The sequence below is a fragment of the Mus caroli genome, unplaced genomic scaffold (assembly GCF_978045245.1).
Source record: "Mus caroli unplaced genomic scaffold, Mus_caroli_1 scaffold_17, whole genome shotgun sequence".
NCBI lineage: Eukaryota > Metazoa > Chordata > Mammalia > Rodentia > Muridae > Mus > Mus caroli.
The window spans coordinates 1586378-1614323 of record NW_028227272.1 but is presented as its reverse complement, the minus strand read 5'-3'; the positions used below and the strand labels follow the sequence as shown (position 1 = coordinate 1614323).

General features: G+C 42.4%; 2 protein-coding genes and 1 non-coding gene across 9 annotated transcripts in view; 2 read left to right on the top strand and 1 right to left on the bottom strand.

Moving 5' to 3' along the window:
- Ubn1 (ubinuclein 1) overlaps positions 1–26696 on the bottom strand; it is a 37642-nt gene extending 10946 nt beyond the window's left edge. For 2 of the 6 annotated variants that reach the window (XM_021185599.3, XM_021185601.3), the window contains exons 1-14: positions 25987–26696; positions 21443–21730; positions 14261–14347; positions 13710–13805; positions 13264–13398; positions 12565–12668; positions 11418–11856; positions 5482–5552; positions 4015–4144; positions 3773–3891; positions 3061–3189; positions 2505–2651; positions 1607–1657; positions 1467–1509 (exon numbers count right to left, since the gene is read on the bottom strand). In XM_021185599.3, the coding sequence (XP_021041258.1) occupies positions 1467–1509; positions 1607–1657; positions 2505–2651; positions 3061–3189; positions 3773–3891; positions 4015–4144; positions 5482–5552; positions 11418–11856; positions 12565–12668; positions 13264–13398; positions 13710–13805; positions 14261–14347; positions 21443–21691 (1800 nt within the window). In that variant the 5' untranslated portion in view covers positions 21692–21730; positions 25987–26696. The other 4 variants (XM_021185597.3, XM_021185600.3, XM_029470284.2 and 1 more) reach the window with 4 other exon arrangements.
- LOC115029689 (U6 spliceosomal RNA) lies at positions 16056–16163 on the top strand. The gene has a single exon (XR_003835238.1). It is a non-coding gene; the product is annotated as a U6 spliceosomal RNA (small nuclear RNA).
- Positions 26697–26846: 150 nt separating the features above from the next.
- The window catches only part of Glyr1 (glyoxylate reductase 1 homolog), a 36608-nt gene continuing 35508 nt past the window's right edge, over positions 26847–27946 (top strand). For both annotated transcript variants that reach the window (XM_021184537.2, XM_021184536.2), the window contains exon 1: positions 26847–26971. In XM_021184537.2, coding sequence (XP_021040196.1) covers positions 26934–26971 — 38 coding nt within the window. In that variant the 5' untranslated portion in view covers positions 26847–26933. The remainder of the gene's footprint in view (positions 26972–27946) is intronic.

Below are 27946 nucleotides of genomic sequence, written 5' to 3'. Positions count from 1 at the left end.
ATCAGAGGCTTCGCCCAACAACTGATGGAAACAGATACAGAGATCCACAGCCAAATATTAGGCAGAGCTTGAGGATCCTACAGAAGGGAAGTAGGAGCCAGAGGGGTCAAGGACACCATAAGAAAACCCATAGAATCAACTAACCTGAGTCCACACAAGCTCACAAAGATTAAACTGCCAACCAGGAAGCCTGCATAGGACTGACCTAGGCCCTTTGCATATATGTTACAACTGAATAGCTTGGTCTTCACATGAGTCTCCTCACAGTGGGAGCAGGAGCTGTCTCTGACTGCTGTTGCCTGCCTTTGAGACCCTTTCCTCCTACTTGGCTGCCTCAATAGAGAGGATATGCCTAGTCTTCCAGCAACTTGATATGCCGGGGCTGCTTGATATCCATAGGAGGCCTCTCCTTTTCTGAAGAAAAACAAAGGAAAGTGGATTGGGGGGCAAGGGGACTGGGAGGAGACGAAAGAGAGGAAAGTGCAGTCAAGATGTAAAATTTAATTAATTAATTAATTAATTAATTTTAAAAAAGCAGGCTAAATAAGCCGTAAGGAACAAGCAGCACTTCTCTATGGGCCTCTGTATCGTTCTTGTCTCCAGGCTCCTGCCCTGCTTGAGTTTCTGCCCTAACTTCCCTGGATGATGGACTATAAGCTGTAAGACAAAATAAACCTTTTCTTTTCCAAGTTGCTTTTGGTAGGGTTTTGCTTTGGTTTTTTTTTCTCCCCTTTCTAAAACGTTTTTTCTATGTAGCCCTTGCTGTCCTAGAACTCACAGAGATTGCATTCCTTTGCACCCCAAGTGATGGGATTAAAGGCGTGTGCCACCACTGATGAGAATTACTTTCCATTAACTTCTTTTCCTCTAATTTTTCACAATACTTGTCTCCTAGCCGTTCTAATGGGAACTGAAAAGGATCTATCTCATTGCTCCTGTATCCCCAGTACTTAACACAGTATGTTCTCACAGATTTTAGGAACTTTCCAGATACTCAGGAATAAACATCTGATCTCACAATCTCTTTAAGCAGGGCTAAGCGAATTCCTCTGGCAAGTACCAAAGGTCTCTGCTGAGAGATTTCTGTGATGTGTAAGATGGTTATCACATTACTGTGTTCCATCCACTACTTCCCTGTGGTTCTCCCAGGTAACTAACAGCAACTTCTCCCTGCTACTGCTACAAACTTCACAGTTCCACAGCAAGACTATACGTCTTAAGAAGACTACCTACAAGTGACCTTCACATTTACAGTGGCCTTGCACTGCACTCTTGGGGCTGCTTCTGATTCTTGAGTCCCACAACCACAAGACCTGGGCTGGCTGAGTAATGTCGGGAAAACTGCAGCTAGAGTTATGTGGCCCAGCTCAGATGGCTGCCTCCTTCAAGAGTGCCACAATCACTCAGGAGATTTCCTGAACATAGCTTCAGGACAGTTGGCACATGGCCCAAACAGGCTGACTCACCTTCATCTTGATCTTTGAGGGAGCTATTACTTTCTTCTTGGCCCTGTTCAAAGAAAGGAACACAGAAATGATTCAGAAGACATCCACAGGAAAAGATTAAAATAGCAGTGCCCCAAAAAATAAAATTCTGAGGTACTTACAGAAGTGATGTCAGGTGTCCATGGCCTCGTCGGCTCTCCTTAAATAGAGTCCTGAAAGACAAAGGGCTGGGATATCATATCTACCCCGCTATACCACAACTCTGCTCCTAGATTGTTCCTGAAGGCTCGGGTACTTAGTGGCACTTAATCCAGCTGAGGAGGCCTAATATGGCCTCACCAACTTATGTATAGCCATCAAGAAAGTCAATGGCTTTGTTGCAACCTATCATAGCCACAAGTTCCCTAAGGCAGTGGTGCTATTTAAATCCACCTAAGGAAAAAATATGAAGTAGCACATATAGCATGCCCCCCCCCAAACTCAATAAAAACTATCTTCATATAACCTAACTGTAAGGAAAGAATGAAAATACCCTAACTGTAAGGAAAGATGAAAATTTCATGTCTAAAGCACCAATGAATCAAGCCAACACCTTATACCATCTTTCTCTAAGCACCCACACCCTACAGAAAGCACATGGGCTCCCTACATGATGACAACACACATGAAGGAGCTCCTGGATACAAGCTCAACACTAAGCTCCAGCATGGAATCAGCACCGTGGCTCCTTGTGAAGGAAACTTTTTGGAACCATGAGGAAGTCCCTAAGATGACTTCCATCTCTTAGCCTCTGGTGCAGCCATTGCATCAAACAACAAAGTTCATACTGTGAGGAAAAGAGAATGCAACTAATCTTCCAACTAAAGTGGGATGAGGACTTACAAGAACTGAACTCCACAAATAAGATCCCTCTTATAGATTAAGACGACTCCTTTATAGATCCCAGTATGACCCTAAGTACTCAAGTGACATCAGAATGGAATCAATAAGATAGCAACCTATGGGGCAGGGATCATCCCAGTCAGGCCAGACTTCCCTGCATCAGCACAAAGACCTCACCTGGCCTGCATCCAGCCTTTGGGCCAGAGAGGCTTGACCTCAGCATCCAGAAAAGCTTTCACACAGTCCTCCCAGGCCTGGGCCTTGCTGTTCCTCTCCAGATCACGGCTCTCCAGCTTGATCTTCACCACCTGGCACAGAAGCTCCCTAAGGAGCAGAGAGAAATCAGCAACCTCCCAGCACCCCAAAAGCTGTTTCACAGTGGCCACTGTGTGCTTTCAGCAACCCATGGAAGTAATCAACCCTAACCTTCTTTTTTTTTTTAAATTATTTGTGTTACTTTTTTTTTTTAAAGATTTATTTATTTATTACATGTAAGTACACTGTAGCTGTCTTCAGACACACCAGAAGAGGGAGTCAGATCTTGTTACGGATGGTTGTGAGCCACCATGTGGTTGCTGGGATTTGAACTAAGGACCTTTGGAAGAGCAGTTGGGTGCTCTTACCTGCTGAGCCATCTCACCAGCCCAACCCTAACCTTCTTTAGCTATGGGAACAGGCTCAGACACTGGCCTCACAAACCCTCCAATGATGCAAGGTCCCAGTTTGTGCACACCTGATTTCATCATTCCACTGGAATTTCTTCCGGGGTCCCATTATTCTCCGGCCCCCCTTTTCTTCATCCTCTTCTTCATCAGAACAAATCCGTTCTCTCTGCTCCTTGTCTTTCTCTTCCTCCAGCATCCTATAGAGGGAATAGAAGGAATTCTGAGGTCCTCCTGCCCACCAGCTTCCCACTCCTCCCTTCTACAGCACTTTCCTTAAGACCAGAAAGTGCTACATTGCCTAGAGAAACTCAACAAAAACTATCTTCATATAACCTAACCTATAAGGAAAGAATAATAATTCCTGAGGTTCTTTCATTTGTCTAAAGCACCGATGAATCAAGCCAACACCTAACACCATCTTTATCTAACCACCCACGCCCTACATAAAGCACATGGGCTCCCTACATGGATAACAGCACACATGAAGGAGCAATGTAAAAAGTGTTGGAGGAGTGTGAAAAGAAGAAACAGGAACCTGGAGAGATAGCTCAGAGTTTAAAAGCATATACTGCTCTTGCAGGGGATCCAAATTCAGTTTCCAGCACCCGAGCTCACAATCACCTTTAACAACTTCAGGGCATATGACTGTCTTCTGGATTCTGCAAGTTCATGCACATTACACAGACAACTCACATATATACAAGTAATTTTAAGAGGAAGTAGGAGATACAGGAAGATAATACAGAAAGATGATACTCAAGTGAGATGGGACATACTTACTTAGCAACCTTTGCCTGTGTGTGTGCTTGGCATTCATCCTGGTACTTGGCTACCTGCTCAGGCATAGCCCTACCTATGGCATCCTTGAGCTTCTGGAGTGGCTCTTTCAGGCGCCCACCCTACAAAAAAAGGACACAGTACAGGCTTGGCTCATGAACCAGTCTTACACTGAGGACTCATAATGGGCTATCAGAAGGAGATAGTGCAGCAGATGGGATCCTTAGGCAGACTCTGCCACCCACCTGTTCGTAGAGGTGAAGTTTCCGAGCACGCTTGACTAGAGCATCCTTGCTGCAGGGCAGGAATGAAGCCAGATAGGCAAACACCCCAGAACGGATTTGGCTAGTCAGCTCCCGAGTTTGCACCTCTATGCTGAAGAACACAACACAGTCATCAATGGCCTGCAGCTCACTGCAAGTTTCCTCTTCCTTAGGTTGCAGACTGGAGAAGAAAGCTAGGCACCAAAAGTAGGTTGATAGTCACACAATGTAACCAACCATGTGGCCACAGTGATAAAATCTCCAGCAACAAGAAAAACTTTCGAGCTGAACAACTTGGCTAGGAAAAAAGAATCAAGGCTCTTAGGTCATGGATAAGAGCAAGTCAAAGGTAGTCAAGAAAACAAAACCAAAGACAAAAAGATAGGAGTATTAAATTTCATAAACAAAGAAAATATGAAAGTTTTAAAAGTGAAAGTAACAAAATGCTTGGAGTTGGCAGGAAATATTTCCTGACAGCATTTTGAAGATTTATTTTTCTTTTATGCAAAGTGTTTTGCCTATATGCGTATGTCTGTCCCATGTGAATGCCTGGTGACCATGGAAACCTTAAGAGGGCACTGGATCCCCTGGACCTAAAGTTAAAAAGTCAGGTTGTTAAAGACAGTTGTGAGCCACCATCTAGGTACTAGGAACCAAAACCAGGTCCTCTGTGAGAGCAATGTCAAGTTCTTATAGGCACTAGAGCATCTTTCCAGCCTTCTCCACATTTTGATTTTCAGTTACTAATTCTATCCATGATCATGAGATCAGGAAAATCCTCACTCTCTAGTGACTCCAGCCAAACAAACAGAAAAAGCCTGAGCTTTCTTTATATGACACAATCAAGCAGGCTCTTTATTGACACAAAACTCTCACCTGATCCTCAAGGTGCTCTTTGACCCTGTGCTGAGCCAAAAGGTTCATCCACATTCTACTCAGTAGAGGCCATTTGTGGAAACATCCAAGCCTTGACAACTGTTATTACATAAGCAAAACCCTGCTGTTGAGCATCAAGCTGCTTCTGCTACCTAATACAACCAGGAAAAAGGTTGCAAAGCTGTGGCCTGACATGGCTTAGCTTTGTATGCTTGCTGTTGTCCTTATTAATTAGTTCAGACAACCAAGTACCTCAGGTTTTTGGGACTCTGGGCAAAGCATGACGGGATGAAGAGAAATGGCAGCACAAGTGAAAACGTGGAGGAACCCTGAGAGGCACCTAACTCCAGTGGACCTGAGGTCACCAGACTGTCATTCATTCTTCTGCATTCTCTTTTTTCATCGCATACTTGTCAAGAAATCCTCTTCCAACTATGACAATACATGTATTATATCATTTTAATAATGTCTGTTGCTGAAGATTAGTAAGGTCTATCATTTATGGAGATAGATGCAATGTCCCTGTTTCATTTTAAATAGGAGAGCAGAGACAAACAAACAGATGGTACTCACTCCAGCAGGATGCCATTAATATCTTGAGTGAAGAATTTCTGTTTGCTCTCTCCCTCAGCAGCTCTGGCAGCCTGATTCACAGGAGACAGTAACAGTAATGTATTAGTGCCCTTTCCCATGCATCCCTCACATTCACCAGCAGGCACGGGGTCATTGCTCCCAAAGAGCCCCTGCCGACAAAACACTCTGCTATCTTCCTGACTACTGCCCAGCCCCAGAGAAGGTCATCCCAAAGCTGATGCAGCATCTGTGGGTTGAGTTTCTTGGAACCATATTAATCATGGAAAGAAAGAAGTAATCCTGAGACATCTGGCTAGAGACCAACTCAGCCAGCTGTCTAGGTTCTGTGTGCAGGCCCTTACCAACCACCCTGTAAATTGGGATTTCTATACTGTCAATGGTAGAAAAACAACTAAGATCTTCAGCAAACCTCTCAGATTTAAAGCAGCAGTTCTCAACCTTCCTAATGCTGCACCCTCTTAACACAATTCCTCATGTTGTGGTGATCCCCAATCATAAAACTATTTGTATTGCTACTTTGTAACTGTAACTTTGCTACTGCTGTGAATCATAATGCAAATATCGATGGTTTTAGGTGACTCTAAGAAAGAGTTGCAACCTATGGGTTAAGTAAGACCTGCTGATTTAAAGACTTTTATGTATCAAAAAATAATGAAAAGTAATAAAAATACTGGGTACTACAGTCATACTCAGTACCCAGAGAGAAGCCTATTAGAAAAAAAAAATGACTGTGTGGCTTCAGCACTTAAAGGAGATCCTTTGAAAATCTGTACAGTATCCCACACCCAGACTCCTGAAATAATATGTGATACTAAAGATGACAACTTGAAGAACAAGTCTAGAGATCCCACAGCAAAGACTAATCCTGGTAGTTCTCACTCTTAGCTGCACATGGAAGTTACCTAGGCAGGTTTCCCTGCCCCAGGCCAATCAAAACATAATCTTGGGAGTTGGAACTGAAGAATGTATGTTCTTGACAAGTAGCCCAAACATCAGATCTCTCTCAACTTGCCTCATGGTGACTCTAATGAGAAAAGAGGGTTGGGAATCACTGGCCTGAACAAAAAGATGCTGACCTAGAAACTAAGGCAAAATATAGTTTCTGAAATCAAACTTTATACAAAATGGGGACAACAAGGTGACTCTCTGATAAAGATATATAAATCTTTACTCTTCTGCCTTCTTGTAATTGCAATCTCTGGGTCCTCCTGGCTCCTCTGACCACTCCACTTGCCTATTCTACTATGTCCTTTATACCCTGCCCACCAGAAACAAAGTTCAAAAGCTGATACTGACCTTTAACTCCTGATGCTCAGGCTTCTACATCTCAGCAGATCCCTCAAATCTAAGCCTCTAAGTCCTGAACCTTCGCTTCTGAACTCTGGACTAGTACTTCCAATTACCTTTACATCACTCCAATTGCTTCTGTAAAGGAGTAGTTGAGTGGCCTTGGGTAAGCAAGCAACTTATTAAAACTTGCTTGCTTGACCTCCTAGGTTCCTACTCATACCTGCACCTTAGGCTTCTTAAAACATCTAACTTCCTTAGATCCCTAGAAGGGTTCTTTTCCAGCTGAGACTCAAACCCAACCATGACATATGGTTTTCCACCATCTGCCACTAGCCATCCACTTCTGCTCTTGTCTCCTACCATACTCTGTGAGGACCCCACTGTCAGTGACTCACACTCAGCTCTGCCCTACTTTATGACAAGGGCCTCTTGCCGTGAAGACCAGTCTAATCAACACTCTGGACTCTGGTCTTGAGTCCTCAGAGCTACTCTTTGATCTCCACTCAGTCTGGCTGTCTCCCTAGCCCTCTGGTTAGCCATCCAAAGAAGACTGAAGGTATTTCATTTGTTCTGTATTTCAGCCAGTTGTCTACCTCTCTATTGTCTGTTTACATGACAAGATCATGGAGGATAAGAACTTGAATCTATGCCATTGTATTCATTACAACTATCAAATCAAAGGTCCACTGAATGAGTAAAAAAAAAAAGAAAACATATGAACAGACAATTTTAAGAAGGCAAACTAGATGGAAAAAATTAAATATTGACTAATCAGAAATGAATGTGGAGAAACTATATAAAATTCAAACTTCTAAGGATACCCTGTCGAAAAGATAGCCCATAGAAAACAGATTAAAGGTATAACATAAACACTGGACAGTGGAATAAAGGACATATGCAGTCTATTTGTTATTTTATTTTATTTTATTGAGACAGGGTTTCTCTGTGTATCCCTGGCTATCCTGGAACTCACTCTGTAGACCAGGATGGCCTCAAACTCAGAGATTTGCCTGCCTTTGCCTTCCTAGTACTAGGATTAAAGACATGTGCCACCACTGTCCAGTGTGGATTTTATTTTTAAATTAACTTATTTTACTTATTAATTTTTAAAAGATAGAGTCTTGCGGTGTATCTAAGGCCAGCTTTGAACTTACAATATCTCCCAGACTGCCCTGAAACTTGCAATCCTGACTTCTGGGTGCTAGGACTACAGGCATAAGCTACTATGCATGGCTAAAGGGCATGTGCAATTTCGTATACTTTTAAAAAAGCATTCAGATTCAATCTTGGTGCTTTTCTAGAGCAGTGGGATTCTATTACTTTGATATTGGGGGTTTTGTTTCTGTGTTTGGGTTAGTTTGCTCCCCTCACCCTTGCATTGCTGGAGAGAGAATACAGGGTCTCATATATGCTATTCAAGCCCTGTACCACTGAGCTACAGCCTTAGTTAATGTAGGAAGAAAATAAAACTGAATCCTGTGTGGTGTGTGTACGTAAGTGTGCAGGTGTGTACTGGTACAAATACTGGCTAGCAGACCACCTCAGCTGTTGTGTCTTAGGCACCATGGCTTACTATCCAAGGATTCTGGGGAATCAAAACTTGTGTCCTCATGCTTGTGTAGCAAGCACTTCATTATCTCCCCAGACAAGCTATTGTTTTGTTTAAATTTATACTACTAGTTCTCAGACCCAAAAGTATCCTTAGTTAATTCAATCTCACTCCTTAAACAGATATTCAAACGTCACGTTGTTCATCAGCGCAGCAACAGTTTAAGTTTGCAGATATATATTACTTTTCTGAAACAGGGTTTTATTAACCAAAGGATGAACTTGAACTCTGTTTATATGTATTTTGTGTGTATGTAGGTACTTGTGTGTGCACACAAGACACCAAAGGAGCACATCAACTGTCCTTTGCAATCACTCTCTGCCTTATTCCTGGAATTCAGTATTCTGGGTTAGGCTTTTAGTCACTAAGCCTACGGATCCTTCTGCTCCACCCCACCCTGAGAGCATTAAGGTTATAGGCACATAATAGACCACACTTAGCTTGTTATGTAAGTGCTAGGATCCAAAATTCAGGTCCTCAATGGTTGTGCAACTAGCATTCTTAGCCACTGATCTGCCCTTCTCACTCCTATCCTTTACCTCTTGTCTCTCTAGCCTCTGCTCCCTAAGAGCTACAATTACAGGGGCATGTACTACCATACCAGGCTACAAATTTTATTTTTAGATATTAAGCCATTTCTCCAGTACTTCAAAAGCTTTCTGACTGTATAACCTTTAAAAAAAATTTTTTTTTCTGAAGTCTTTTAAACTGCATCTTGGAGGATCTGGCTTTATAGTGAATTACTTAGGTGCTACATTTTAAATAAACCCAAATTAAAGACCAACTGAAGTTGGGATTGCTGGCATACACTCATAATCCCAGTTACTTTGGAGACTGAAGCAGGATTCCAATTCTAAGGTAAGGTGGAGTAACTAGTGAGACTACCATGATCTCAGAAACCCTTGATAGGGAGATCTAGCCAGTATATGACCTATGTGCTGGCTGAATGCAGTCACAAGTATAAGCTTAGGCAAGATCAGAAAAGAGCCACTTAACCAGCATAGTCAGGAATACTATGTAGCTAAGCCCAAGTTTTAGCATTCGTTTTCAAATTTAAGCAATAGAAATGGACATGTATCTCACCTAAAGTCAAGATTTAAAATCTACCTAATCTTATTTTTAAAAAAGAATAAGGAAAGAAAATAAATTTAGGGAAGTCACCACCTCTCAATGATTGGGATTATAAGTGAGTGTCACCATGCCTAGCTATCAAATTTAATTGATTTTTAAATTTTATGTATATGAATATACCATCACTTCCTCAGACACACTAGAAGAGGGCATCGGATTCCATTATAGATGGTTGTGAGCCACCATGTGGTTGCTGGGAATTGAACTCAGGACCTTTGGACCAACAGTTAGTGCTCTTAACTGCTGAACCATCTCTCCAGCCCCCTCAAATTTAATTTTTAAAATGCTGTGTTCATTTCAAGATCCTGCACAGAATTCTTTATTAAGGATACAAATAACCATGTGTGGCTTTAGGAACTCTATGTAATGTTCTTCTATGTCTAAATACATTCTTCTCTGGAAAGACAACCTTTCCATACAAATTATCACAAAGGACCAGGTACCCAGACACCCATGCACATATATGAAGGGCTCCAGGTACAGCAAAATCTGTAATGTATCCTGTAAAGGAGCCATTATTCAGGAGAGACAACTTACCAGATAGCATGTCTACCCAGAGCTTTCTTGTAGCACAGTTCAACACTGTTTCAGGTGTGGCACTTCATCTCCACTACATCTTTTCCCAGAAAGGTGAAATAACAGGCTACTACTCTGACCACAACCTACCACGGCAGTGAGCACGTGACTAGGACTTGTGTCTGACTTTTCTGTTAAAATAAACAATGGTCTACTATCACTTGGTCTCACTTAACTTAGTTAACAAGTCTTTGAGAGACTACAAAACAATGTGCTTACAAATCAAAGCACTGAAAAGAACAAGAAGTCATTTTTTTAAACATAAATTCTGAGCAACAAGACAATATGCTCAAATATGCCAAGTGAAGATTCAATTCCTCTTCCTTCAATGTCATAGTCAGATAACTGAGTCCCTGACATGTCACAATTCATTAAAGCGTTACATTCAAGAACACTTAGATATACCACACATAGGCTAACAAGAAGAAACTATAGCTATGAATAAGGTGTTTTGTTTGCTTTGTACACTGTGTTCAAATGTCTTCTCTAGGTGAGAAAACAAAACATTTATACTGAAGCTGATGTTTTACACTGTTCTGAAACTTGAAATAGTCACATAAGTGATTCTGAAAATGCTGTAAGTACCACTAGTTCAAAACATACTGCTGTTGAGCACAAACACTCTTAGAGCTACCATCCAAATTAGTGTCTACAGGGAAATGCTATTTTAACCAAGACAATGGTATTAAAACTCATGATCCACAGTTAGATTATAGCTAGTAGTAAATCGCTTAACTGACAGTTCTTAGGACTCAAGAGATCATCTCCAGATACAGGAGGAAAACAGCAGCATGGCTATTCCATGCTAAAGACTGCTTGCTGTTTTCTGGGATAGCTTCCACTCATCACCAACCAGGTGCCCCTCAGCACTAAGGATGACGTCCGAGCAAGAAAACCCACTAACAGCTAAGCATGTGCTTGCTCGTCATGTGTTTACAAACCAGTGAACTTTCAAAATCTTTGGAAGAATTCAAAGATGAGATTTTACCTCAGTTGCCTGCTTGTCAACATCAGGGCTGATCAACAAAAGCAAATGGGAGTTGTAAAAAAGAAATTGGCAGAAAACAGAACAAGAGAAAAATGTCCCCAAAATAAAATTTCCAGAAGTGGAGGGAACCAAAAAAGGTGAAAAACTGAATCGTGGTGGGCAAAGCTTACACTGTTTCCTCCTTGGGATGAAATGAGAACTTGGGAAAGGCTTACACTTTCACAAAGGATTTCTTGCGCATCAAGCTCCATGAGGTGCAGAGCTAATGCCAATCTACTGAAATGGCTTCCACAAAAGCCCAGCCATATGATGTCACCATACCTGAGCCAGCTCCTTAACACGCTTCTCCAGGGGTATCGGCAGGCCTTCGGGGAAGGAAGAGGGCTGCCTGAATTCCTGATCCAATCCCACCCCAAGGGAATCACTTCCATCATCCATATCTCGGAAAGGGCTTCCTTCTGGAGACTCACTGAGCAACTGCTCCAAGTCCAAATCCGTCAGAGAGTCCATGGCAGTGGCAGCCTGGAGCAAGTCATTGTCAGAAGTCGAGCCAAAGAGTGAGAGCAGTGGGTCACAAGTGCCCTCCAGCTCCCTCAGGCCCTGAGCCTCTATAGATGACACAGCTACAGGTTTATGCTCCTCCTCCCGTTTTTTCTGAGCCTCTTTCTCCTTCTGAAATTTCTTGAGCATCTCTCTAACACTTAATGACCCAGAGTACTTCTTCTTCTTTTTCTCCTTACTGGCATTAAGGGCTGTGAAGCTGAAAGCAAGAGGGAAACTGGTTACTCAGGTTGTAGGATTCTCCATGAGAAACGCAGCAGCCTTCATCCCTGCTCCCAGGGAAGGGTCTCCATGATAGTCTTTGTTCTATCAGTCCACTCTGTTATCATGCCTCCATCCTCTGGCAAAGAGAACTTGTTCTTGGTGGACCAAAACTTAAGCATGAATACAGATTAGGAATACAGTGTCATATAATGCTAAATATCCAATGGGTTTTTTAAGAACCACTACCAGGCTAAAATAAAAGTTGCAAAAAATGGGAGGGGCAGGAAAACCATTTCAAGGAAGAACACATGAAAAGCAGAGAACAGCAGCAACTTGAAGGCAGCTAGGCTGACTGGGTAAGGAGGAATCACGACCATAGAAAACAAAAGAAAATAACAGAAACAGAAGAGGCAGAGAGGAGTGCCAAGAGAACAAGGAACATCAGCAATCATATGGTGACAGAAATAGCTGCTGACACTGACAGAGGAACGCAGGCCCACAGGCTATCCAACAGAGAGAGATGAGAATGGCTGACTTGTCCAGAACAGCCCTGTCAGAAGAGACTGGAGAGGAGAGTCAGGCCCTATAGCCTCCTTTGAAGCTGGAGAGGAGAGGGAAGGAAAATCAGTGCCCAGGTATCCCAGGGCCCTCAAGTGCCCTCATAGACCAGAACTTTTCCTCGTGAAAAGCTGCTCCCTCTTACCCAGTTTTGGAAAACTTGGACTTTTTCGATTTCTTCTCCTTGTCATAAGTGTCATCTTTTTTCTTCTTTTTTATCTTTTCACCACCTTCCTTCAACTTCCGCTTCTGAGAATTAAAAACAAGGCAATTACACAATTCCCTGAGTCAGAGAGCAAGTACACTAGACTTGCTCTATGTAGTGTTTATCTTCAGACCCATCTCATTTCCTTCATGAACAAAAAGCTGTCTCTCAAAGCAGTCCCTGGGTCAAGAACCCACAACATTCCAACCACAGTGTTTCCTGCAAACATCCAAGTGAAGGCGATGGTGGCTGTTCTAGAATTGGTTGTAGGTGAACCCGCTCATTTTAAGTAATGGCCAGTGGTAGGCAGGCCCTGAAATATACTCAAACTAAGGCTGACCAGTATGCAGTGTGTGACAGCCCCAGAACTAAAGTCCTCTCCAAGTCCACAGTGGAAAAGTCAGGAGGAGTGGGTTCACAGCCCTCCCTAAGACTTATCTGGAAACATGACCCTGCTGGACCATCTTGAGACATGGATGAAATGACTAAGGCCTGACCAGCATCCCCATGTTCACATCCTGTACCTGTCCACCAGTCTCCTGAGGCATCTAAGAGACTACATATTCTAGAGTAACCAACTAATTTCACAGAGTCACATCAAAATATATTTCTAAAATGCAAAAGAAGGAATATCCTAACCTTCGGAGATTTTTTCTTCTTTTCTTTAATGAAGTCATCTTCAGATTCTGAAGCTTGTCTAAACTGCAAGGTTCCTGAGTTGATGTAAAATCCTCCATACTTTGTAGTCAAAGAAGCAGGAACAAGTTCATCATACTAAAGGGGAAACATACCATCAGCTCCCACTTCTGGTTCTATGGTCCAAGGTACAGAGCACATTTTAAGAGATGCAATGGGATTTCCTGTCACTCTTCAGACACTATGCTAAGACCTCCTCTCTTCAATCACAAATGTGCAAGCTATTACATGTTTTAGAAAGAGGTTTTCAAATAAAAAAAAAATCCTGGGTTTAGGAGGTCTCTTCCTCTTAAGCTCAATGCTGCTTGTGCAAAGAGGACACACTGAGATACCACGACCCCACTTCCCCACTGTCAGTATCATACAATATTATACCACTAAGTACTCACCGCCTCAGAGTTATCGATGAAAGAATCCGATTCATCATAGCCATACCCCATATCAATCAAGTCCTGGATTCGGTCTTTCCTACGTTTCTTTCCACCCTGAAATTTAAAAGCAAGGTATCTCATGCTTTTTGGTAAGTACAATTAAATGTTGCCTTGAGCTAGTGATTAAGTTGTGAAGCAATGAAAACACATACTACCCCCAACCTGTCTTTCTTCTTTCTCTCACACACATACATAGTCCAATCCCGCCCCTAAAACTTGAAATAGAGCAGATTTAATCTGCATAAATGGCCTAAGAAAGAAGAACAAAACAGATTCTTCTGCTCTGTAACAAAGGTCCTCTAAGGCCTTATTTACGCCTTTAGCTCACACATTGCCCTGCCACGTAAGAGTTCCGTACTTTAATACGTTGGTTTAACAGCTGCATTCTGTCTCCTCTGAACACTATCTATTTCCAGATCACTTTTGACTATCCACTAAATGATCATGAAAATGCTTGGAGACTATTCTCACTGAGGAGGCTGTTGTCTTGCCCAACATAGAAATCTTACATATTTTTCTTCAAATTTCCGTGCAAGGGCCTCCACCTTATGCCTTTCTTTTTCTTCATCATTGAAAGGATCCAAGACATCTTTTTTCTGGAAAGAGATCATTTCACAAAAAATAAAACACACACATACAAAAAGCCATAGTCTTGGTTAAGTAACCTCAATGACTACCCAACACTTCTAAACTATGTAATAAAAACGATTATTCAGAAATAGCAAGACAGAAAAACATTTTTTTACTGTGTAAAAAACAGATTTTCACTAAGTGTACCAATTTATTGTAATCCTAGCTACTAGAGAGGCCAAGGCTTAATGATCTCAATTTCAAAGCCAGCCCTGACCACAGAGTGGAGTCAAAGCTAGCCTACACAATGCATCAAGAACTTGTCTTAAAAAGACAAAAGGAGGGCTGGCGAGATGGCTCAACGGGTAAGAGCACTGACTGCTTCCGAAGGTCCTGAGTTCAAATCCCAGCAACCACATGATGGCTCACAACCACCCGTAATGAGATCTGATGGCCTCTTCTGGCATGTCTGAAGACATACAGCGTACTTATGTATAATAATAAATAAATCTTAAAAAAAAAAAAAAAAGACAAAAGGAAGCTGAGCGTGGTGGTGCACGCCTTTAATCCCAGCACTCAGGAGGCAGAGGCAAGTGGATTTCTGAGTTTGAGGCCAGTCTGGTCTACAAAGTAAGTTCCAGGACAGCCAGGGCTATACAGAAACCCTGTCTCGAAAAACAAAACAAAAAGAAAGAAAGAAAGAAAGAAAGAAAGAAAGAAAGAAAGAAAGAAAGAAAGAAAGAAAGAAAGAAAGGAAGGAAGGAAAAAAGAAAGAAAGGGGAGGGGGCGCTAGAGAGATGGCTCAGTGGTTAAGAGCACTGACAACTCTTCCAAAGGTCCTGAGTTCAATTCCCAGCAATCACATGGCTCAAAACCAGCTGTAATGGGCTGATGCCCTCTTCTGGTGTGTCTGAAGACAGCTACAGTGTACTCATATAAATAGAAGTAAATAAATCTTAAAAAAAAAAAAAAAGACAGAAGGAAAAAAAGGGGTTAAGGGCCTAGTTTAGTATTATAGTCCTTGCATGATCAACTCCAAAACCACACATCAAAGAGAGAAAGCAGAGGGAGAATACAATTCAAGAAAACCTGACCAAATATATATAATGGCCCAAAACTGGAGCTTCAAATAGAGCAAAGGGTCTTTACTAAAGATAATGTCCACAGAACTGTGTTCAATACAATTGATTCTTTCTGTAATGCTTATTGTAGACACTTGAAAACATTTTAAGAGGAGCTGGAGAGATGGCTCAGTGGTTAAGAGCACTGACTGCTCTTCCAGAGGTCTGAGTTCAATTCCCAGCTAACACATGGTGGTTCACAACCATCTGTAGTGAGATCTGATGCCCTCTTCTGGAGTGTCTGAAAACAGCTATAGTTACTCATACAAATGAATAAATAAATCTTTAAAAAAAAAAAAAAGAAAGAAAGAAAGAAAAGAAAACATTTTAAGAAAGGTCAATAGGCTCCAAGATGCTTCTAGAATAGTCAAGGTTCAAAAAAGGTTAAAAATGATAGCTCAGGGCTTAAGAATACCAACTTCTCTTTAAAGGACTTGGATTCAATTCCCAGCATCCACATGGTAGCTCATAGCCATGTCCAACTCCAGTCTCAGGAAATCTAAGACTTTCTTCTGGCCTGATAGTACTGTATTCATGTGGTACATAGACACATACGCAAGCCAAATAAACACACACATTAAATAAATAAACAAAGTTTTTTAAGTTAAAAGCTGTGCTCTTTTTGGCAGCATACCTATTAAAACTGGAATGATACAGAGAAGACCAGCAAGGCTCCTGTTGCAAAGATGACATGTGAATTCATGAAACAATTCATATTTAAAGAAAAAAAAGTTTAAAATTCCCACAAAATGTAGTACAAGTTTTTGACAGCCATTCTGGCTTTAGAAAAATGGTTTGAGGGATTTAAGAACTTAGCCTACTGGTACAATGCTTGCCTAGCAAGCACAAGCATTCATGAAAAGGAAAGAGGAACCAAAATACATAAAATAATAATAACATGTTATTATTTATTTATTTAATAGTACTTGTCAAGTCAAACACTGATTCACAGAATCCTTACCCTTGGAAACATACCTTCAAGGGTCTACTGTCATGACTCTTTTGTTTGCCGACCTCAATAACCATTCTAAATACTTTCAAGTAATCTTCTAAAGTTTGCTTTTATTCTGTAAGTTTACTCATGTATTCTTTTAATTTATTTTATTTATATGAGTACACTGCAGCTGTCTTCAGACACACCAGAAGAGGGCATCAGATCTCATTACAGATGGTTGTGAGCCACCATGTGGTTGCTGGGAATTGAACTCAGGACCTCTGGAAGAGCAGTCAGTCTCTTAACTACTGAGCCATCTCTTCAGCCCCTAACTCCTACATTTTTTTAATCAAGTAAATTTTCCATGTTCTTGGGCAAGGAATTTTAATATTAATAGTGATTATAATCTATATGCTAAGACTTCAGAGTGCAAAAAATACTGAAAAATAGATGCTTGCTTCAAAATAAATGTCTCTAAGCCAAGTATGAAGGTACATTCCTGTTATTTCAGCACTTGGAAAACAGAAGCAAAAGAATAATCCTCTAGGGCTGGGGAGATGGCCCAGCAGTTAACAGCACTGAATGTTTGTTCTTCCAGAAAATAGGGGTTCAATTCCTGGCACCCACATAGCAGTTCACAACTGTCTGTAACTCCAAGATCTGACACTCTTACCCAAATATATAAGGAGTCAAAACACCAATGCACACACACAAAAAAGTCGAAAGCCAGGCCATACTATATAGTATTGCTTGATTTCCAACCTCAAACAAAAAAGAAAAAAAACTCTTGATTCTACTTTCCACTCTAATAAAACCCACCCACTCAAAAAGATTTACATGATTTATAGTATGTATACATACTGGAATGCTATGGTGCATACAAAGTACAAACATTTATGATAATAAAAGAGTGGCTTTTATATGTTTTGCCTGCATGTTCATATGTGCAGTATGTATATGCATATGCCCAGAGAGGTCAGAAGGGTACATCAGATCCCCTGGAACTACAATTACAAATGCATGGAGCCACAGTATGGGTGCCAGAAACGGAACCTGACTCCTATAGAAGAGCTCTGCTCTTAACTACTAAGCCATCTCTCCAAGCCTACATGGGTTTAAAAAAAAAAAATCATGTGCTGTTTATTTGTATCTTCTATTTCTACAATGATCACCACATACAACTTAGATGGCAAAAATAACCTTTAGAAATTCCATTTCTAGATGGGCAGTGGTTACACTTTTAGTCCTAGCACTTGGGAGGCAGAGGCAAGGAGATCTCTGTGAGTTCAAAGCCAGTCTGGTCCACTACTGTTATACAGAAAACCCTGACTCAAACAAACACACAAACAAGTCATTTTTGAGCACTACCCAATTTAACTCCTCAAAGCCAAGCCAACACATCTTTTCAATTACTACCCAGAACCAAAGACTCAGTTCTGTCCAAACACAGCATGCTGGCCATCACTGAGCTCAGTTCTGTGCAAACACCGAATGCTGGCCATTACAGCTCAGCCAAGAACCTCTGGCGCTTAGACCTCAACATACTGTAACTTCTGCTACCTGTGCTCCTGACATTTTTAAAAATACCTGTAAGACTGTAAATTCCTATGAGGCAGGGACAGTCTTTGACTTTTATATGGTCCTCCCTGTGCAGCAGCACTTCACATTGTAAAGAATATGTGTGCAATGGATCAATAGCCAAATATATCAGATTATAGTGGGAGTAGGTGCCTAGGACCTCACACATGACTGTACTCTTAACACAAGACAGATCCACTCAGAATTGGTAAAAATGAAAAGGAGTGATTCCCTTGAAACTTGATCTAAACTTTTCTGTGTACATGCCATACATTTTTCTGTAATATTAAAGTAATAAGGAACTTCTTTTCCCCAGCTCCCAAAAATAAAACAAGGTAAGTCAGAGCACTGGAGTTCTAATTTCAATTGTTTTATCCATTTAGTATGAGCCCATAAATCAATACATTAACCAGCTCCTACTATCTCTTTCTCTTCAGAATGAGGATACTATCTATAGTAGGAATTGTGACCAGATTTTATTGTTTTTATCCTGTTTACTTGCACTTATACAACATGATGACCCTTGGTATAGATGCACTGATTTCACTCTGCCTTTAAGATTGTCAATCAAGACAACAAACAGTTTGGGCTGGAGAGACAAACAGCTCAGCAGTTACAAGCGTTTGGAGAGGACCAGGAGTTCCCTTCCTAGCACCCAGAGAGCAGCTCAAATCCTCTGTAACCCCAGAGGATCCAACTCCCTCTCTGGCTTCTACAGGTAGCACAAGTGGCACAGACACATACAGACAAACCACTAGTACACATAAAAGCAAAGAATGGATGGAGCAGGAGTGACGGCTCAGGTACTTGAGAAAGTTGCCTACTCTTGCAGAAAACCTGAGTTCAATTCCTAGCACCCACACGATGGCTCACCATCGTCTGTAACTCCAGTTCCAGGGGATCTGACACCTAGTTTCTACAGGTACCAGGTACATATACAGTGAATAGACATACATGTAGAAAAAACACTCATAAAATTTAAAAGATAAACAAAACACATTTTAGTCAGGTGGTGATATATACCTTAATCTCAGCACTGGGAGGTGGTGGTGGGGGAGGCAGGAGGATTAAGAATTTAAGAGCATATTGCTATATGGTAATTAAGAGGCCAGTCTATGGTACATGAGACCCTGCCTCAAATATAACAAAATATAACCCTACACATTTTTATTCAAAAAAGTGAGGAGTCCTTCTAGCTAGACATGCTTCCTCCATACATTCCCCAAATCAATCAGGCTGGGTGAGTTACTTGGCACTGAGACACTATGCTAGAGACTTACCAATATTACCTCATTCTACCCAAGTGCTGGCTCATCCTTGTTCTACTAAAAGCCACTAGGGACCAAAATGCCACAAGTGTGGGCCTACTTACCTTCTCTTTCAAGCCTACCAATATACTAATATACAGTGAATGCTTCAAATGCTCTTCATCTAGCTCCTACTCATAATATATGATGCTATGTACACAAGCACAAAGAAACACAAACCTGGTCTTGACTGACGGCAGTTCCCTGTGAGGTAGGCGGATAGTATTTGCGGCAAGTAGAAATGTATCCCAGTAAATGTGCTGTTTTATGAGCCAGGTTGCATGGCTCTGCTAAGTTTATGAAAAATCTACAAATTTTATCATTATGTACTTTTTAAAATTGTATGATGATACAACTGAAAAATTTGTTTAGATTTTTTTTTTAGTTGGATATAGTGGTGTAAATATGTAAACCCAGTATTTAGGAGTCTGCCACAGGACTCCTAAGTTCAAGGTCAGCCTGGGCTACATAGTAAGACTGTGTGTTACTTGGTTTTTTTGTTTGGTTGGTTGGTTTTGTCTTGTTTTCCAGTTTGACACAAGCTAGAGTCATCTTAGAAGAGGGACCTCAACAGAAAAAATGCAACCTTCAGACTGGCCCATAGGCAAGTCTGTGGGAATATTTTCTTGGTATGATTGATGTGGGAATGGCCCACTCTGGGTAGAGAGATCCCTGGGCAAGTGGTCCTGGGTAGTACAAGAAGGTAGCTAAGCAAGTGAAAAGAACCAAGCCAATAAGCAACACTCTTTCATAGCTCTTGCTTTTGTTCCTGCCTTAACTTCCCCCTTCATGATAGACTGTAGTAGGCTGTAAGCTGAAATAACCCTTTCCTCCTTCCCAACTTGCTTTAGATTTCTACATTTATCACATCAATAGAAAACAAAATGAGAAAGACATTATCTCAAAAATATATAAAAACACATACACGTTTCTTGTTTTTGGGGGGGGGGCGGGGGGTTGGTTTTTCAAGACAGGGTTTCTCTGTGTATAGCCCTGGCTGTCCTGGAACTCACTTTGTAGACCAGGCTGGCCTTGAACTCCAGGCTGGCCTCAAAATCCGCCTGCCTCTGCCTCCCGAGTGCTGGGATTAAAGGTGTGTGCCACCACACCCAGCGCACACACACACTTCTTTAAAAAGTTAATGACTGGCCAATGCTGTAACAATTGAAGATGGGTAATAGATATTACCCATAGTTGGTAATCTATATGCAAAGATTTGAAAATATGCTTGTTTAAAAGTTCCATACTAGAAAAGCAAAACAAATATGCCAAGAAAAAAAAAAAATCACATCAAAGTTGGTGAGAGGTAAGCCCGGGCAGCATGAGATTCTTGGCGCTTGCTATCATCCTGACACCCTGAGTGCCATTCCCCAGCTCCTACACGATGGAAGAAAAGTTCTAACACCCACAAGCTACACGCTTGAGCACGCTCGTTCTCTCTCTCTCTTTCTCCATAATAAATAAAAGTTTAAAAATTTAAAAAGGAAAGAAAAGAAAAAGAAAACATTAAAATTCAAAGTTAAAAATCATTTGAAGAAACCAAACTAATTTCAAACAGCTTGAAGCTCACAAAGCCAATTTTGGCAGAGAAAGAAAGCAAACAAGCAGGCAGAAGCAGATTTCTACACATCCAAAACAAGAAACTACGCAAGACAGCAATGATGAGCAGTATGGGTATCTTCCTGTCTGCCCTTCAGAGTGGACCTAGGAGGAGAGCATGCAACCGTGCAACCATCAAAACAGTGATCTCCTGTGAGTCACATAAAAATATTAGCACAGAAAAGGTACTGCTTGCCGGGCGTGGCGCCGCACGCCTTTAATCCCAGCACTCGGGAGGCAGAGGCAGGCGGATTTCTGAGTTCGAGGCCAGCCTGGTCTACAGAGTGAGTTCCAGGACAGCCAGGGCTATAAAGAGAAACCCTGTCTCGAAAAACCAAAAAAAAAAAAAGGTACTGCTTTTTAATTTATATAGTTAGCCATAATTCAAAGTAGCTTGAATATGCCATATATTTTTCTCTAGCATAAGCCACAAGGATTCATTCTCACCCAGTGCTTGGTCTGGGTGAGTGAAATCCACTTGAGGCAGCTCAGGCCTCTCTAGCCTCACTCACTTCCCTGACATAAAGGTCCATGTGAACACTGGTAGCTTCATGTCAGGTCTGCAAAGCAACAAGAATGCACCTTGTCTGCAGGGTGAAGGCCTTTTACCTTCCCTCGGATATTCTTTACCAACTCTGGGTAAAAGAACTCTGGACAGCGTTTGTGATCGGGTTCAAAGAGCGTGAGTGTAATCCGGACAGCTGCTGCAGCTGGCTCACAGTCTTGATGCTGCTCTGTTCCTCCAACTTCCTCTTTCCTGGACTTCTTCAAAAATGCAGGATTCAAAGAGCCTGGGACAGAGGTGAACTGGACCCTGTGGGGCTCCGACATGGCTACCAACAAGTCTTAGCAGGTGTCACTTCATGGTTTCTGTTAACATTGAAAAGAAGGGCCAGGTCAAACCAAAATAACAAAGATAGACATTTTCTAAATAACAATAGCAGGCATATCCTTGTCAGTTATTCAGTTTTTAAAAAATTTCATTGTCAAAAAGAATCCACTGATAAATTATAATTGCTTTAAACCATTTAAGCAAGTAGTTTTTTGGGTTTTTTTTTTTTCTTTTTCTTTTGGTTTTTCGAGACAGGGCTGTCCTGGAACTCACTTTGTAGACCAGGCTGGCCTTGAACTCAGAAATCCACCTGCCTCCGCCTCCCGAGTGCTGGGGTTACAGGCATGCGCCACCACGCCTGGCTAAAAGCAAGTAGTTTTAAATACAAATTTCTCCTATTTTAGAAATCATCTCATATCACATAATTCAAGTCAAAAGCCTATGTATTAATGCAGTCCAAACTTGCGGTTTGTTGTATGTGACTTATTTCTTTTGTGCCTAGAAAGCTCTTTATAAACAGATCATATGGAAGAAATCCCCCAGTCAGTCTATTAAAAGTTTTCACTTTTAAATCTAATCCATGGTGAACTTACTGGGCTCTATGCTGCGAGAACAGGCTATAACTTGGGTTTTCCCAGTACCAATTACAAAGCAGACCTCATATGTATGGTCCATGTATAAAAGCTGTGTTACATTAATCAAGTACTTGAGAGATTGTTTATTCAGGAATGAACTGTCTTGAAAACTCTTACTTTTAGTATCCTGAATTAAGTTTGTCTTTATTACCTTTTTAAAAATAGTAATTGGATTTTAGCCTATTTCAGATCAATTTTAGAATCATTTTTACAAGTCCCCTCCAAAATATGACTGTACTTTGCAAAATTGAATCACAAATATGAATTCAGAATGATCTGACTATTTCCACATATATGTATATAATAGCATATATTTAATATCCATTCATTTTGTTATTATCATAAAAAAGTGATGCAAGACCATATAAGGGAGTTAAAAATATACAAATGAGTTTTTAAAAAAAGTCATTCCAGAGAACGGTGATGGTGCACACTTTTAATTCCAGCACTCGGAGGGTAGAGGCAGGCATCCTGTACCCAGGACTACATAGAGAAACCCTGTCTTGAAGGAAAAAAAAAAAAAAGTCATTCTAATTGGACAGCAAAGACATAACTAGTAAAACAGACTCCCAGTGCAGAGTTTATCAAAACACACTTGGATGCTCTACACAGTACCTAAAGGAAGCTTCAAGGGCCTGGGAGCAGTACTGAGATCCACCTGGCTGTGAAACACGCCTCAACTGAGGATTAAAGGCATACAGGCTCCCACTGAGAGAGGAACACAGTCTTTCTGTAAGAAATGGATCAGTAAGTCACTCAATTGGATGAAGGAATTGGCAACCAGATCCAGTGTTGTTTTGTCTAGACAAAATTTTTTAAAGGTAGCTTCATTTCAGTCCATGTTTTTGGAAAACACAACTCCAAACCACATAACCAGTAACAATGTTCTTGTCAGCTACAAAAGTCTGTGCAAGCCTTAGCCAACAAGGAGATAGGACAAGAGGACAAAGTAAGTCCACCTATTAACTCATTTTTTTAAATAATAATTTTTTCAAAAAGATTTATTTTATGTATATTAGTACACTGTAGCTCTAAAGATGGTTGTGATCCACCATGTGGTTGCTGGGATTTGAACTCAGGACCTTCAGAAGAGCAGTCAGTGCTCTTACCCACTGAGCCATCTCTCTAGTCCCACCTATTAACTCTTAGAAGTCAGGTTTTGGTGAAGTTTTATGATCATATTTATAGACTAGGGCATTTGAAACATTTAAGATAAAAATATATGTTAAAGTCCATATTAAACTTATTTAACTCCAAATGCTTAAGAAAATATAAGTTGTAAAGTCCACAAAAGAACATAAGTTGTACTTATACAACTAATTTATGAGTTGTTTATGATCTTGGAAAGAGCTTCCTACAAGGTTTCCAAGTTTACCTCTTTAGAAATATGAAGTAGCTGGGAGATGGCACAGCATGCAGCACTTAGGAGGCAGAGGCAGGTGGGGCTCCATGAGCTTGAGGCCAGACTGGTCTACACAGAGTTCCAGAACAGCCAGGGCTACACAGAGAAACAACCCTGTCTTGGAAGAAGAAACAAACAAGCAAACAACAAAAGAAATATGAAACAAATCAAGAAAGAAGTACCTGAGAATTAAGAAAAAAACTAAATACAGTTTAAAGCATGTTAGAGAATTTAAATAACTTGATCTAAAACCTGGTGCTGTCTCTAAGTTCTGTTCAAGTTTAAGTAATTTTTATTTTCACAAGCATTCATGTGAGTGTGTGTGAGTGTGTGTGTGTGTGTGTGTGTGTGAAAACTTATTAGGAGTTAATGCTTTCATTTCATCATGTGGGTTCCAGAGATTGAACATAGGTCTTCAGGCTTGGAGGCAGATACCCTTACCTGTTGAGCCATCTTACAGACCCTCACATAATTTTTTGTCATATAAATTCTTAAATTTGTAAATAAAACACTAATTAAAACTTACAAGTTTTAAAAATAGCAAAGAATGGGGGCTGGAGAGATGGCTCAGTGTTTAAGAGCACTGACTCTTCTTCCTGAGTTCCTGAGGTCCAGCAATCACATGGTAGCTCACAACCATCTGTAATGGGATCCAATGGCCTCTTCTGGTGTGTCTGAAGGCAGCTACAGTGTACTCATATACGGAAAATAAATAAAATCTTTTAAAAAAAAACCAAAAACACTAAGATTGAGCTAGGGATGTGGCTCAGCAAAGTGCTTTCCTTGCACACTGGAGGCCCTGATTCAATTAAATCACACACTGGGATTAAATTAAAATGGGAATGGTAATATATAGCTGTAATAGAAGCACTGTGGAGGTAGAGGCAGGAGGATCCTAAGTTTAAAGTCACTCTTGGACAAGGAGTAGGAGGCTTGGATTGCATGAGAGCCTATCTCCAACTAAAATACAAAAAGGAAAAAAAAAACCCACAAAGTGGGTTTACTCCGAATGAGTTGAATATTAGTATGCCACACAGGAAAAAATTCTTCTCTTTAAAAAGCAAATTATGGGATTATGGGTTTGTGGTGGTGGACAGATCTTTAATCCCAGCACTCAGATGGAACCCAGCCTGATCCACAAGGAGCTCCAAGACAGCCAGGGCTACACATAGAAATTCTGTCTTGAAAAAAAAAACAAAAGAAAACAAAACAAAAAACTTATTATGCAAAAGCCTATTTCCAGGTATTCCTAGGGACTGTTTTATGTTTTTGTTATCATAAATACATTCTTTTTAACTATTTTACTTTTGAACTGACTACCAATAAAACAGAAAAACTTGTATGCTAATTTTTTCATTAATTTCTTTCCCTATTTAATGGCTTTTCCCTTTCTATTTTGAAAGGCAAAGTTCTACAGAAATGACAGGTTATTTTACATTTATTTTTGTTTCCTGTCTTCTTTCATTCTTTTGTTTGTTTGTTTGGTTGGTTTTTTTTTTTTTTTTTCAAGACAGGGTTTCTCTGTGTAGCCCTGGCTGTCCTGGAACCTCACTCTGTAGACCAGGCTGGCCTCGAACTCAGAAATCCACCTGCCTCTGCCTCCTGAGTGCATGTGCCACCACTACCCGGCTCCTGTCTTATTACATGAACTAGAATTCCAGGACATTAGACAATGTATCCTTTGTTCTATTCCTGACTTTAATGGGATTGTTTCTAAATTTAGTTGTAAAGATTTACATTTAAAGACAAGTCGTTACAATATTCTTAAATTCCTGGAAAACTCTAATATCTAAATTAAGAACATTTATTAAATTTTATGAAATTCTAAATACACTTTAAATGGTCAGTTCGTGTTTAAATTAACACACAATGTAAATGACAGTCCTTAAAAAATGTGGTACTTCTTCCAAAGAAAAAACAAGCTGGGGTCAACCACACAGCTTCCCCACCACACCGTCTCTCAGAGCAATAGACAAGCAAAGCCTCTACAAGGACACTGCTTTGGGGAAAGGGGCGTGAACCCGTCACCTTCCGAGCAGGCGTTGACTTCAGAAAGTACAGCTGTAAGTTAAGTCCACCCTTGACACAGACTCCTGCCGCCTTTTCTTGGCTGTGAGACTTTCTTGCTCAAAGTCAAGCTTCAACTCGGTCTACGGAACTTAGGGCAGCCGCCCTGCCCCTCGGCAGGTACCAGTTCCCATTACTGTCACCTATCTTCCAGCTGTCAAAACTTCTTGCAAAGTGTCACACTACTTACGAAGTCTAACGCGGGAGGCTGGACCAGACCGCGGCGCTCACCGTTGTCCCCAGAGCCGACGCGGGCCGCAGACGTCCCCCCGTGGTGGTCCTCATGCCGGCCCGGGACCCTCGGGCTGCGGCGCGACTCAGCGGCTCAGCAGCCCGCTCCCGAGCGCTGCAGGCGGGCGCGCGGAGGGCCCGCGCCGCGGCCCATGGCCGGCTCCCCAGCCCGCGGAAAGGAAGCCTCTCGACAAACTGCCGCTTTCTCCTGTCAGCCAGCGGGGGGAGCCGAGATATGCCAAGTCCACGTCCAAGAAAACAAGTCGGGCGACGCCGAGGACGCTTGGCGGGGACGCCGCTCCGGAAGCCGACTGTCGAGCTGGGCGCTCCTCAGCAGTCTGGAGCTCCCGCCCCGAGCGCAGGCTCGCGGGCAACCGGGGCCTCTTCTGCCCCGGGCTGGGACCGAGACTGGCTTCCAGGCCGCGCCAGGGTCAGTCAGGGCAGCACCGGGACTCCAACACCTATCCGCCCGGGACCTCAGGCTCGGGAACGGCCCGGGGCCCGCGCCTGCCTAACAGCCGTAACGGAAGCAGCGGGGAAGACTGGAAATGAGTGTAGAGTCCCGGAAGCGAACGGGCAGCACAGTCGGCTCCCTTTCGCGCTAGTCCGGCCGCGCCGCCTCCGCCGCCGCTGCTTTGGACCGCGGATGCTTCGTTGTCACGAGCCGGAGGGGGGGCGGGGGGGCGGGAGCTTGGAGTCTCTGGGCTTCGACGCGCTGAGAGCGCGGCGCTCTAGTCACGTGCCTCCGAGCAGTCCAATGGACGGCCGCGGCGCGGTGACGTCAGCGCATCCGCTAGGCGGATGACAGCAAACACCCGTCACGTGGTCAGACCAACTCCAATGGGCGGTGCCGCGGCGACCTGAAGTTCCCGGCTGCCCGTGCGGCGGCGGTGGTTGGGTGGTAAGATGGCGGCTGTGAGTCTGCGGCTCGGCGACTTGGTGTGGTGAGTCCTGGCGACCAGCGCTGAACGAAAGACGGCGCGAAGCTGCTTTTCCTGATCGCAGGGTTGCCAGCTGGCCCAGGAGTAGTTTTATTATGCACTCCGGACGGCGGAGAGTGGGGAAGAGGAGGTGCCGCCGCGGTGTGAACGACGCTTGAGCGGAAGAGGCTGTCCGGTCCCCGGGGGACCGAGGCCGAGAGGGGCCGCGGCGGTCCCTGCTCTGAACCCTGAGGCCATCCCAGGGGAGGGTTACGGCTCGAGAACTCTGCAGCTGCCACTGCAGAGAACTCTGGCGTGGCGTGGAGTCCCAGGGTCTCTCCGGACCTCCTCTCAAAGCAGGAGAGGATACCTTGCTAGAGACAGAGCCGTCCATACCCGCGTTCGGTTGGGACAGACGTGGGCTCGAGGCTTGGTTCCAGGTGGCGAAATCCGACTGCCCGGCGCTGCCCCATGAAGAAACCGAGGGGAGGGTGACTTCTCCTTTGCAAATGATGGCTAGGCGGTGATCCAGTGCCTCTCGTTCTGTTCCTTGTGTCCCCTGCAACAGCCAAAACCAAGAGTGACCATTGTCTCCTTGGAACTGCGTAGTTTCCCTACCTAGAGGAAGGTTTCCATGATCATTTGTCAAAGGAAAGCCGATCATGGGGTGAATTAAATCAGTCTTAGGGAAGTCTGTGTTTACAGAGAGAAGTTTCCAACACTGTCCCTGGGAGGTACCAGACCAGTGACTCCTGATGGTTTTTTCTATGTTCCTTCTCGGGAAGAGTGCACAGATCTCAGGCACACATACACACATATATATATACAGTTCTGTATGTCATATGTGAGGGCCCTGAGCCCAGCTGTGAAAGACCCATCTGGTTTGCCTGCTTTTGTTCTGGCCCTTTTGTTCAGCCTAGAGTTAGAAGCATAGCTTGCTTGTTGAGTGGGCTGAAGGAGATGGACTGGCTTTTCCAGGGCAAGTTCTGACTCTTTGTA